This window comes from Psittacula echo (assembly GCF_963264785.1).
Source record: "Psittacula echo genome assembly, chromosome: 4".
NCBI lineage: Eukaryota > Metazoa > Chordata > Aves > Psittaciformes > Psittacidae > Psittacula > Psittacula echo.
Window position 1 is genome coordinate 8,213,194 of NC_137738.1, and position 13,214 is coordinate 8,226,407.

General features: G+C 39.1%; 1 protein-coding gene across 24 annotated transcripts in view; it reads left to right on the plus strand.

Moving 5' to 3' along the window:
- Nucleotides 1-430: 430 nt before the first annotated feature.
- The window catches only part of NRXN1 (neurexin 1), a gene marked incomplete at its 5' end in the record, with an annotated part of 676,782 nt that continues 663,998 nt past the window's right edge, over nucleotides 431-13,214 (plus strand). For 23 of the 24 annotated variants that reach the window (XM_080615057.1, XM_080615070.1, XM_080615069.1 and 20 more), the window contains one exon: nucleotides 431-1,169. In XM_080615057.1, the coding sequence (XP_080471183.1) occupies nucleotides 431-1,169 (739 nt within the window). Of the gene's footprint in view, nucleotides 1,175-13,214 lie in introns of all 24 variants that reach the window. The other variant, XM_080615047.1, reaches the window with a different exon arrangement.

Consider the following 13,214-nt stretch of genomic DNA (forward strand, 5'->3'; position numbering starts at 1 on the left):
TTACGGTCTTGCCAAGCTGGTGGATCCACTTGGAGAAGGGTTTTGCTGCCGATTTTGGTTTTTTCTCCCATTTTGGTAATGTTGGCTTTGAGGAAAATTTCTGCTGACTCACCTGCCCCTGGACACCTTTTGCTAAGCCCGGCCAACCAGTGAAGAGACCCAACGGCACCTTCCCCCCACCGTGGGTACCCTCCAGTGGCACCAGACCCTATCCCACACCCAACCCCATTCCGTGGGGCACCTGCAGCCTGTCCCCCCCCGCCCCGGGGAGTCCCCCACAGTGACCCCCGCACCCGGGGCGGGGGTGAGCGTGCCCGAACTTCCCATTGCGGCCGGTGCCCGGCAAGATTTTACCCTGTGTGCCGCCGGGGCCCCCGCGCCGCCGCCCGCCGGCCCCGCTGCCCCGCTCGCCTGCCCAAGGCCGCGCAGGATGGGTGCGGCGCTGGTGCGGCGCGGGGGCTGCCTGCTGCTCTGGCTGGCCCTGCTGCTGGGCTGCTGGGCTGAGCTGGGCAGCGGGCTGGAGTTCCCAGGGGCGGAGGGCCAGTGGACCCGCTTCCCCAAGTGGAACGCCTGCTGCGAGAGTGAGATGAGCTTCAACATGAAGACACGCAGCTCCAGTGGGCTGGTGCTGTACTTTGATGATGAGGGCTTCTGCGACTTCCTGGAGCTCATCCTCACCCAGGGTGGGCGGCTGCAGCTCAGCTTCTCCATCTTCTGTGCCGAGCCCGCCACCCTGCTCTCCGACACAGCGGTCAATGACAACCTCTGGCATGCTGTTGTCATCCGCCGCCACTTCAAGAACACGACGTTGATCATCGATCGGGCTGAGGCAAAATGGGTGGAGGTGAAGTCCAAGCGGCGGGACATGACTGTCTTCAGTGGCCTCTTCTTAGGGGGGCTCCCGCCGGAGCTGCGGTCGGCGACATTAAAGCTGACGCTCTCCTCCGTCAAGGACCGTGAGCCCTTCAAGGGCTGGATAACGGACGTCCGGGTCAACTACACGCAGGCGTCACCGGTGGAGAGCCAGGAGGTGCGGCTGGACGATGAGCAGAGCCGCCTGTGTGCCAGGGAGGACGTCTGTCTCAACGGGGGCGTCTGCTCGGTGCTCAACGACCAGGCTGTCTGCGACTGCTCCCAGACGGGCTTCCGGGGCAAGGACTGCAGCGAAGGTAAGGTGCCATTCCAGCTCGCTCCCCATCGCTCTGTGGAGGGGATGGATAGGAGGCCAGGCCTGCATGGAGTTTCATCTGTTTGAGTGGATCTCCCTCCTTCCCCTCCCTCACCGCCACATCCCTGGCTCCTCTCTTCTCCGCCTTCTCCTCCCTGTCCTCCACGTGTCTCTGTGGCCAACCATGGTGCCATCACTCTTCTGTTCTTTGCCAGGCCGGGTGAGTGGAAGAGGGCATTATTTGGATGTCTTCCAAAGGTGGGGTGCAATGTGGGGTTTTCCTGGGCAGAGGGAAGAGGAGTTCTGGGTACCAGGTGTCACCTGGGTGGGAGGAGGTGGCTGGCATTACACTTGGCAGTGGACATGCTTGCCAGAGGCAGCTGGTGGCAACTAAGTTTGGGAGTGGAGAAAGTGATGCTGAGGAGAATTTTACTGGATTAAGTGCATAGATGAAGTGGGTTTGTTTTTTTTTTGTGGGGTAGGGGAGACCCAGAGTGCAGTTTGTATTTGACACTTGCCTCTGCTTTGTTGTTGAAATAAAATCAGTGATTTATTTGTGAATTCCTGAAATTGTTGCTGGGGAGGAGGGGAACTATACAAGGGATTATGTTTTAGCATGGACGTGAACGGTGCTGCTTTGCAATGTATTTAGCAATTCACCATGCCAGTCAGACAGGGAGAATGCAAAAGGACAAGGGGAAGTACATACTCCAAGACCACAGAATTCCTGAGTAGCTTTACGAAGGAACAGGAGCTTAGAAAAAACAGCAGTTTCCTGAATCCCATCTACAAATAAATCACTGAGTAAAATATGATTCATATTCAGTGCCCATTGTTTTTGGCAAATGGAAGGAGCGTGAACATTTACTTTGCGGATGCATGTAGGACTTTTTTTTTATTGTTATTATTTTGCTAGTAAATGTACCATTGCTTGCAGCTCCTTAAGCATAGAAATTCCTATGTTGTGTACCTAGAAGAGGACGTAAACGTATATGAGTGAAATAAGAGCAAACATATCAGAGGAAAAATATCCTCTTCATGTCAAAATTGGAGAGCAAAGCCGTAAGTTTAAAATGTAAAAGGTAAACATAAATGAGATACTATCAAGGCCAAATGAAGATCTTCATTGAGTGGCTGCATGACATTTATGGCTGAACAATTTGCCTTCAGCATTTCTATCAGATTTCACTCATTATAATAAAGAAAACATCATTTGTGACTGTGCTTTATTATGTAACACCTCCTGTCCTTAGTGTCAATACTCAAAAACACTACAGTCATTCTGCATCCTGTTTACTTTATCTCTCATCTGCCATCCGTAAAAAATCCAGACCCTGTTCACATTTTAAAATAATTTTTAGTAAGTAAATGCTAGTTTCAGAAAATAAGGTGTTTGCACTTTCAATAGCACACAGCCCCAGAAACTGTAAAATGAAGTATCTTTTATCTGAGGCGAGATCCTATTAGTGGACTTAGTATTTGGATGTAAATTTTTCATATCTGGTACTACATAATATATATCTTTATGTTAAATATTGAGAGGTCTCAGCATCTTTGAGTTGAGCCCTATAATAAACCAGAAAGAAAATTATGAGGTGTAGCAGCTTGGTTAAAGCAACAAGGGTCATTTATATATTATTATTATATATTTACATGCCCTTTGCATTAAAATATAGTTTATTTGAAGTTGCTTTGAACATGTAATATTTATATGAAGAAGTTCATATAATTGCATGTAATATCTGTCAGAGAAAATCTATTTACATAATAGTAAGTTTAACAGCTATTTTTAAGGAACATTTTTATGTTTAGACTGAATGCTACTGAAATACATATATGTCCTTATATATTAAAAATGGTATAGAGCTTACTGGAAGGTAACACTTAATAATATTTAGAATCCCCCAAACTTAGTGTAAAATTTTGGCTTCATTCAAATACTGGTGGTTTTACAATTGACCTCAGTGGGATCAAGATTCCCCTCATATGTCCCTTGAGCACCAAGAAGCCTTATAAAATAATAGCAAGACTTACAATTTAGCATATTTTCTCAACAAAGGATCACCAGCTACTCAGATTCTGATTTCACTTGAAACAAGAGACAACATTTCCACTGCTAGCAGTATAAATGGGACTAGCCCTACAGTTTATATCTCTTGGTTGAGAAAGGATAGTAACTGAAATTCCCATCAGTCAGATTTTGGTGTAGGGATTAGTACCTACTTAAATGTGCTACCAAAGATATTGAACTACTTTATAAATGATTTAGTACTCTAAGAAATAGCAAAGGCAGAAGGACAAGTAAAACCACTGTGTCTGCCAAGAGAGAAACCCTGGCTATTGCTGTTTAGTTCTTTGTAGCCAACATAGAAATTACGGCGCTCAGTTTTGATCTTTTGTTCCTGGAACGTGTACATTTCCCACAGACCTTGTAAGAGGTTGCCATTGCTGAAGGATGGAGGATCATCTCAGACTGCAGTGATCTGGAGGGGTCTTTTGAGTTTTCCCTCGTTTGGCTTTTTGACAAAAAATAGTTTAGATGGGAAAAATCCCCAAATTTCCATTTTTATCTGAAATTGTAACCATGTGTCCTAGTTGATACCTTTGCTTTAAAGGTAAAAGATGGTCATTAAATTCTATTTTCCTTGGGTTTTTTTAGTAATTTTTTTTGGGGGGGGGGGCTTGGATTTAGTGTGTTTCTGCATCTCTGGTCTGGTAAGACAGAGTCCCACAGTACAATGAGGACTTTAGGAATCAATAACAGCAACCACAAAGAAAATCTTTGCGAGATTTTCTATCCTGACTTGCACATTAGAGAGATTAAAAAGAATTGATTTAGAGTCGAAGTTTCGAGCCTTAGGATGCAATTTTTAATAGAACTTTTGTTGTTTGCAGGAAAAAAAAAAATCCTTTCTTTATTTTTTCAGATTTTCATCTTTGAAAATCTCATTAATTTTTCCTGAAGTAAAACCTTCTCATAAGAACAATGTTTAACCAAGTTTGTTTAGTTTGGAAACCGCACAGTAACGCAAGTTAGTTCCAGTAGGCTTAACTGTTCCTGCACCTGTCTAAATCAGGAGTTGCCTGAACTACACCAGTGTGAGAAGTGTTAGCTACGGAAAGAACCAGATTTATTGCATTCAGTCATGCCCTTTATTTTGAATAGGATCTAAACCCTCTTCAACGAGAGCTTTGGCATGAATCACAGAAAAAGGATTGAAGTATTGCTTGAGGATCCAGGGTGTGCAATCCACAGCACAGAAAACCATGATCACTAACAGTTCTGTTGTGTATGAGTGTGTGTGCTTATGAGTAAAGACAGTACAAGAGCCTTCTAAAAGAGAAGATAAAATCTCTATTTAGTACTGAAACAGGCAAGGGAATATTGTATCACATAATAATAGAGACTCAGTAGAAGAAAAAATACACAAAATTATGATAAATTTTGTTAGGAATAAGACTAGCATTAAAATAAACCCTGATTGCCATATCAATTTTCTGATAATTTTTTGACACACATCATCATCTTCTCTTCAGTGAAAAACTATTAGTCCCTGAAAGGACTCAGATTGGTATGGCTTGAGTCCATGCTAGGGAGAGCTGTTCATTAAAAAGACTGATTTTTAAAATCAGGTTTTTAGTGAATTAAGTCAGGGTCTTACAAAGGAGGGACAATACATGATTCATATCAGTGAGCTTCCATATTCCTCTTCTCATTTGGCTCCGTACATTAAAATTTCAGTACAAACCCCCTATTTTAAGTATTAAATGACTAAAATAGTGACCCTCTGGCTTTAGGTTAAGAAAAAATAGACATGTATAATTTTCCTTTCATCCTATTTTTTGTAAGAACAACCCTGTCCAGTATCCTATCTGAGAAAATAGGCAGAAGCCTCTGAAGAAGGGAATAAAAACCACGTAACACACTCTGCTTTGGGAGCAGTTTCTCACTGACCCGAGCTTCTTGTCACTTCATACCCTTCTGCTTTTCTGTATCTGTAACTGCTTGAAAAGAACTGCATACAGAATAATCTATCTTTTTAAAATACATCTTGCCTACTTGCCTGAATATTAGCCTGTTATAGAGGCAATTACTCTTTGAAGTCAACGTATTCCTGTTTAGAACATAGTTTATTTTAACTGTTCTACTGAGTTGTTGTTTTGTGAGAAAAAAGAGGAGCGTTCATGCAGCTGTTCACTGTAAGAGATAGTCCTCCTTGTCAGATATGCAGAAATTAATGCCAGTTTGAACTGTGAAAGGGATATTTTTTAAGGAAGTGCATTCCAGCTGTCTCAGGCTAGCCAGCATTTAGATTTGTTTGTTTGGGTTCTGAATATATTACATCAATCTTTGTGGTGCATATTTGCTTCTTCATGCTAACTTCAAAAAAAAGTCATCCAATATTTATATATTTTCTAAAAAATCGTATTTTAATTCAGTTAATTCTCTTATGCCTTGAATAGAACGGAGAAAAATAGTTTGGGATTAATTATCTTTTGCACAATACGTGTTTGAGTGCAAAGCGATGCTAGTGAACTCATTGCCTATAGTCAGTGTTAACAGAGTAGCCACCATGGTTTTTATCCTTGAATAGTTAGCTAAATACACTTTGAGCTAGTAAATACTGCAAGCAAGACTCTCCTTTTGATTTATACTTCATAATCTTTATCTACAATACACATCTCTATTACATGATCTATATTTCTTCTGCATGCTAAATTTCTTGTCAGTGCCAATGGCCACTGGGATGATGTTGATTTAGGCAGGAGGAAGGCTAGAAATCCCCTAGAGATTAGAGATTATGTTTAGGTTCTGTTGTATTTATCACTTATTAGATCAATTTAACACTAAATATTTTAATTTTATTTTAATAATTTTAAACAGTGTGACTTTGTTGTCAGGGTACAATCTTGAGGGCAGATAGTCAAATGATCCCATGGTCTTTCAAAACTGTTGAACCTGTACCTTTGACATCTAGTGGTGTGAAAACAGAATCCTTATGTCAGTTCAAAGCAGAATTTTGCATCATTTTTCTAATGCATTTTGATACATTATTTTGTTTGCCAGGATTCAGCATTATAGGATATTGATTTCAGTATCTGTCTCATGTAAAATCACAGCAATTTAAATACTGTGTCACTGGTAATTAGGAATTGGCAGTCTTTTGTGTATTATCTTCTCAGAAGGCTACTTGTTGAGTATTGCTAATCCTTTCAAAATGCTGATGTTGAAATAGTTCCAAAATACCACTTACACATATAGCATACATCTTAGTACCCCGGATCAATAATATTTTATATAGTGAGGTTGTTGCTTCCCTTTGTGGCCAGTTGAGATGCAGGGTCCATGTTAAGTCTATACTGCAAGTTAGAGAATGCTAATACGCTGGAATAATTTACATCTAGCAGCAGATGTGTCACATTGGTCAGATGAGTTCAGAATTTCAAAATTGTATAGCAATATTGTCTATTTTTTAATGTAAGATTCAACACTTCAAGGCTTACAGGCATTTTGGACCAAATGTACTTGATCTTTTGTCTCGGCTGCAGTGTGGCTCCTTGGGAGTCTTAACAGTAGATGCTAGCCAAGGAGTTGTGGGAAGACACTTGGATTACAGAACATATCCTTTTATCCCATCATCATTTCTGAGCTGATGGATAGGAATGGGGATACAAACTGGCAAGTAAAACCAGTTCTTGATAGAATATAGCTTTATATAGAGGCTAGTGTTAACATATGCAGGTTTGAGGTTTTATGGTTCTTTATAAACATTTCAAAATTGGTTGGTAATCTCAAACAAAAAGGCTCACGCTTCTTTCTTGTTGAAATGAATATAATACTTTGTCTTCTGCAAAGCTTTGTGTTCCTTTCAGATAAATGAAACCATACCAGCTTCTGGAAAAATACTTGGTCTAGTTTACTGTGCTGTAGTTGAAATTTGCATACCTTCATAAACATATGATTTTACAGAATAGTGAAGGGCATTCTGAGGTGCTGAGTACCATGTTGTACCTGAGGAGCAAGTTGTAAAGACCAAAGTATACTTCTTTTAGGGAATGATTTTGTAGAAAGTAACAAACATATGTTTAACTGTGTTGTTATGTATAGAATTGACCAACAAAGTCAGGGAACATAATGCTTTGATGCCTTTATTTAGTTCTCTATGACTAGGGATCATATTTTAATCTTTTATGAAATAATTTATGTTTTTCCCACATAGATGTGCACTTTCTCAAATGACACTATCTCCTTCTGTACTTCAGCAATGGTACCTGACTATCACAAGCACTTTATCAGCCTGGATTATACTGTTATATATGCAGAACTCAATCTTTTAGCTCAGGTTCTCTTCTGCCAGACTAAAAAGTGATGGTATGTGGTGCGTTCACGCTAATATCTAGCCATTCTCCTGGCTCTTGGTGGTGTACTCAGTAGAACCAGTGAGTGCTTCAATGCACAAAATACCTGTAGTAACTAACGAAGTATGAAGAATGAAGAATGCAAAAGCACATAACTTTGATATGACATTGCTTTCTCAGGTACCTGACACACTTCGCACCACTTCTGTTTGGCTTCCCCATCTGTGAAGTTAAACTAATGACACTTCATACAGGATTTTTGGTAGGATTTTCTTCCTGGCAGTCAGGTACTTGAAAGAGTAGAATTTCTATTACATACCTAGTAGGGCACATCAAGACTTGAAGCTCCCTTTACTGTAGTGCAACTTCTTTAGTCTACAGAACTGGTAGTAGCTGGCTTTGAAATTGCCACCCTTTCTGCTGCCTATCTATCCATAGTGGAGTGTTCAGAATAATGTGAGGGTTTTTTGTGCACAGCTGGTCTTCCATTACATGCCTTGCATTAGTCTGACTAGATACTGGAAATGATGTAGCTTGTCCACACATTCTCATCTTTGCAACGTTACAACACCTGTACAGAAGTCATCCTTGTTATTGTAAAAGGATTTAAGATTTACTGTCTTGAGGACAGTGAAGAACTCTGGCTCTCAAGTCAATGATACAATTTTCAGAAGTTTAATTATCTTTCATTTTCAATGAGAAATCTGGAGATGGCCTCAGTTATGCCTTGTTTGAGCTTGTAAAGAACTAAGAGACAGACGTAGTATGCTGGCAGCATTCTGTAGAGTGGATGATAGGATTTTAGATTTCTTTAAAATTTCTATGGAGTTTGCATGAACCTGAACTATCTAGCTAGGTCCTCATAAGCAGCAAATTTGGTGCCTTATATATGGCTGAAAAAACAGGTTCTGTTTTCATTTTCCATTGGAATCTATTTGAAGTCCTGTTGACTCAAGTTTAGAATTGGGGCAAACCTAATAACCTGCTGATTCTGAACTTATTATTCAAATGGGAATCTGGAAGCAGAGATCTAGGACAAAGTAAGTCACCTGCTGCTTCTGACTGTAGTATTCATCTGGGAGTATAGAGAAAATACTTTTCATAAATTCAGGTATTTATTACCACCATCATAATCATCATTATAATTATTCATTAATTTAACACATGCTTATGAAGCATGCTGTAAGAATAGTTATGACTAATCTTGATTTACATTTAAGGGACTCTGTAAAAATCTGTTTTACAAAAAAAGGCGTGTGGTATATTGAATAAGAGTCACTTGCAGTTGCTGCCACTACAAACTGTGAAACAGCGTATTCTGGCTATGTAAGCGTTACATACTAACGATGCTATGCTGGTGTGTGAGTTGCAGATTGCTTTTAGTCTGTGGCACAGTGCACAAGGTCTTGAAATTAAAAGGTTTGACTTTCTGGTGATTTTGTCTAGAGAAAGGGCTTTGTGTTGCTTAACGGCAGAGAAACTACACTGATCCTTCCCACAGTGATGTCTCCTTGTCATTAAGATAACATGTACAGCCATTATGGAGGTCACTGACATAGCAATTGGAGAGGTATGTCACAGTTCCAGAATTTCAGTATTACATCTTAATTTCTGATACAGAATAACCTTCATGTTGATCTTCCTCCTCTCCTATGCTTTTTACAACAACAGATTTAAAAAATGACAATTTGTCAAAGGGGATATTTCCATTAAGAAAAGACTCCTTGAGAAGGATAACATGTACATATCATAAGTTAGATGTACTTTAAGAAGTGTATAGAAAATCACAGAATTAGGGAGTAGATGTGGGGTGAAGATCTGTATTTCAATATTGTAATTTTCTTTAGAAGCTTATCCTGACTCTTTGTTCACAAAGATGACAACAGAAATGTTCACACACACATATCAGCATTTGTACAATGGGTGTCTAGGGGACAGATAATACTAATTATTAATAAAAAGATGAGAACTGGGCCCTATTGCTATTAAAAAAACCACACATGCTCTACAGCCCTCTTAGGAAAAATGTTCTCTTTCCTGTTTCTGAATCACACAGGAGTGATGAAAGTGACATAAAAATGTTTAGATTCTACTGATTGTAATGCAGTACCAGGCTTACATTTTATATTAGCAAAATCAGACTCTTAACCTGGAAGGCCCAGGGATAAGAGACGAGGCTAGTGAGACACTGCATCTACTTCCCCAACTACACCCACTGCTATGTCTAAGCACAGTGAATTTCAGGTGACTATAATGGGGTGGCCAGATGCTTCACATGACATCATCCCCTAGAAAAGTAGTGGGATTTTTTCTGGAAGTTGCCAGGAATGTTTCTGCTGACAGAGACATTACTAGTTTTGCTTATTTTGAGTTTGTTTTTTCTCCCATTTTTCCTTATCAGACAAGAGACAGGTGAAAATGGAATCTATAAACCAATAGCTATGTGTCACCTAATTTTTAGACTATCATGAGGTGATATAAGAAGGATTCGTAAATAGATTTTCCAAGAACTGTTTAATACCTTCCTGCTACATCTTTCTCAGTTGAATGTGGCCGAACTTCCCAGGAGCCCATTCTCTGTGAAGTTTGTTTTCTGTGATATTTATTGCAGGAAAATAATTTCTGTAATATTATTACATTGCAAAGAACATGGGGTTGGTTTGTTTCTTGAGAACATACAATTTTCAGAGATAAATTGTGGACTGTCATTCAATATTAGACAAAAGATTTGTCTGTTTAAACATCTACTGAAGAATTCTGAATAAAGATTTCATATTCTTACATAAAACATTCCTGACTTAAGTGTTACGAGGAAAACACCAGCATTTTCCCAATAGGATACCAGGAAGAAAATATGATTTGAATATATTTCCTTGTTGACCCCAAACTCCATCAGTTTTCCATGAATGCTGTGGTAGTTTTCAGGAGTTTTTTTGGGGAGTAAGGGTTCATCACTGTTTTTAGTATAAAGTATTTGGAGGAGCAGCCAGGATGAAAGTTAATTACACAGCCTTGAACTTGTGCTTCCTCCTCTAAAGCAGTTAAATGACTGAGTCTTGTATTATAAGAAGCTTTAGACTTAAGCAGTACAGCACAGTTTATACTTTTGTTTTCCACATTACAGATTTTGAAACTCAAAATTTAAACAAATCATCCATCAGGTTCAAAGTTATGAGAAAAATATTTTCACACCTTTTCTTATTCAGGTTTTTTTAATAAAGTTCCAATAACAGGAAAAAAAGTTCATGTGATAGAAGTTCTGATGTGCTCTTCTTGCAAATCCACTGACCATCTAATTTTTATTATTGGAAACATTGTTAACAGTCAAAGGTTTTATTTATTCTATTATCACTGGCTGGATCCCATTCTCTTGTTTGAAGTATCATTGGAGTCTTTAAATAAGAAGGGTCTTTCTTGCACATTATAAATACCTACATCATTCAAGTTTGTAAAGGGACTGATTAAATAAATCTCTGTTCTTCAGTCTCATATTGCCCATTGTGATACTTGAGTCATGCTGGTGAATTCTGTAAATCTTAAACTACAGAAGTATGCTCCCTCACTGGTGGTGTTCAAGGCCAGGTTGAACAAAGCCTTGGGTGACATGGTTTGGTGTGAGGTGTCCCTGCCCATGGCAAGGAGGTTGGAATTTGATGATCTTAAGGTCCTTTCCAACCCTAACTATTCTATGATTCTATGATTCTATGCACAGTAATGCAAGTGAATAAAATTCCTTTCCAGTTTCTCCTCTATTAAAAGCCCAGAAACACATCTGTTAGAAGTGGAAAAACAACAGTCTAAGCTGATGACAGCACGGGAATTCAGAAACAAAGCTACCTCCAGGGAGTGGTGTCTTTCATCTTTCTTGTTCTTTGTGTTGAAGGGAGGAACTTTTCTCTCCATTTTATTCACATGTGCATTAAAAAACAACAAAAAGCAGTTAGTGATGCTGTATCTATTCTGGTAGAGATATACTTAACTCAAAAAGCACGCCTCTGAGAACTTCAGTAATGTTTGGTTGTTTTGACGTTGGATTTGAATACAGGCTCATTACTCCTTGGATAGCCTAAATATGTAAGATGAACTGAGTAGAGGTTGTGATGTTACTGAACTTTGCTCTTCCTTAGCTTCCTTGTCAGAAATCTGAATAGTAGTATATAATTACGTCTTGGAAACTTGGTCCTTACCTATTCATGTCTTGATCCTTGTCCAGTCTGAGCTCTCAGTCACTTAAACTAAGCTTTCAATCATCAGAGAATGTAGAAAGAGGAACTAAGCAAATGAATCAACTCATGGAATTGGAAGAAGAAAATGTCTTCAGAAATCAGACATATTGTTCTGGCTAATATTTTAAAAATATTTTGCTTTTGCAGGTTTGCCACATTCAGTAGAATCTCCCATCAATTAATGGAGTAAGATAATTTGTTCAGTATTCCTTTCATGTGTAAATCAGGACTGATGTCTCTCGAAGCTAATATACTAAGCCAATGTAAAATAAGAGTAAGATCAGAATCAGGTCCTCTGGTTAGGAAAAAGTAAATTTTTCAAGTGTATTAATATTAAAGCACCCCAAACCCTCAAGAAACAAACAGGCTTAACCTTGCCCACTACTATGTAGTATTAGTTTGTGATCTTTGTAGATGTTTCCTTTGCCATTCAGATGCACAGAAACATTTTGGCAGCACAAAAATGACTGGTGAGAAGCTTTGCATGCTTGTTTCTCATGCATATATAGTAACAATAATTACTTACTGCACTCTTTAATTTTTCTGTATATGTAGAGGTATAAGAAGAAGTTGCAATGCAATTTTCCCTTATAAAATTATGAATTAATGGCTAAAACAATTCCTATTTTAACCCCACTTCCCACCCCCATTGCTGAGATTACCTCTCCTGTATTAAAACGTTTGCCCTTTGAAAATAGTCTGTCACATATTCTTTTCATCTACATGTCTGAATGAATACTCACACTCCTTCTGTTGGTCTTAGAGACGCATTTAGTGCACAGGTTTTTAAGGCATAGCTCAGTATGGCCATTTGGCTTCTCTAATCAGCCTAAGTCATTGGCGTCAGTCTAACATACATGAACACTCGGAGCACTCAAAATCTGTGCTCTGAGAATATTACTAAGTTTATAAAATAAAGTGCTTACAAACTATGAACTGTCAGGACAAAAGATACTGTACGATTTTAATTTCACATATTTCTGGGTATCCATTATGAAATAGTCTTTAATTACATGCTCACATACCCCTTTTTCCTCGAGCTTTCTGCCTCATTCAGTGCATAGTCTGGATAATAAGTTCTTCAATATTTTATTTTCTCCTTGCTGTTCAGTTTGTAGCCCTGAGCCTTATTTATTGTCTATATTCAAACCAGCTCTGGAGAGACATTATTAATTTTTCCCTGGGCTTTCCTAAGGTTTTCATAACTACAGTACCTGAGCCCATATTAAAAATTGCAGAACGCCCATGTAAGATGACAGATGCTATTATCCCAGTTGTGGAGGAAAACTGAGGCAAGAGAGGCTTCAGGTAAAACCATTCACTAATAGCGAGTGCACAATCTGAAGTTTTTCTGAGTACTTCGCATACAACACTACATACTCTAAGCATCCACTACAACTTCAAAGCATGCTTCCACTGACTTCAGATCACAGCTTTCAGTGATCATTGCTGCATATACT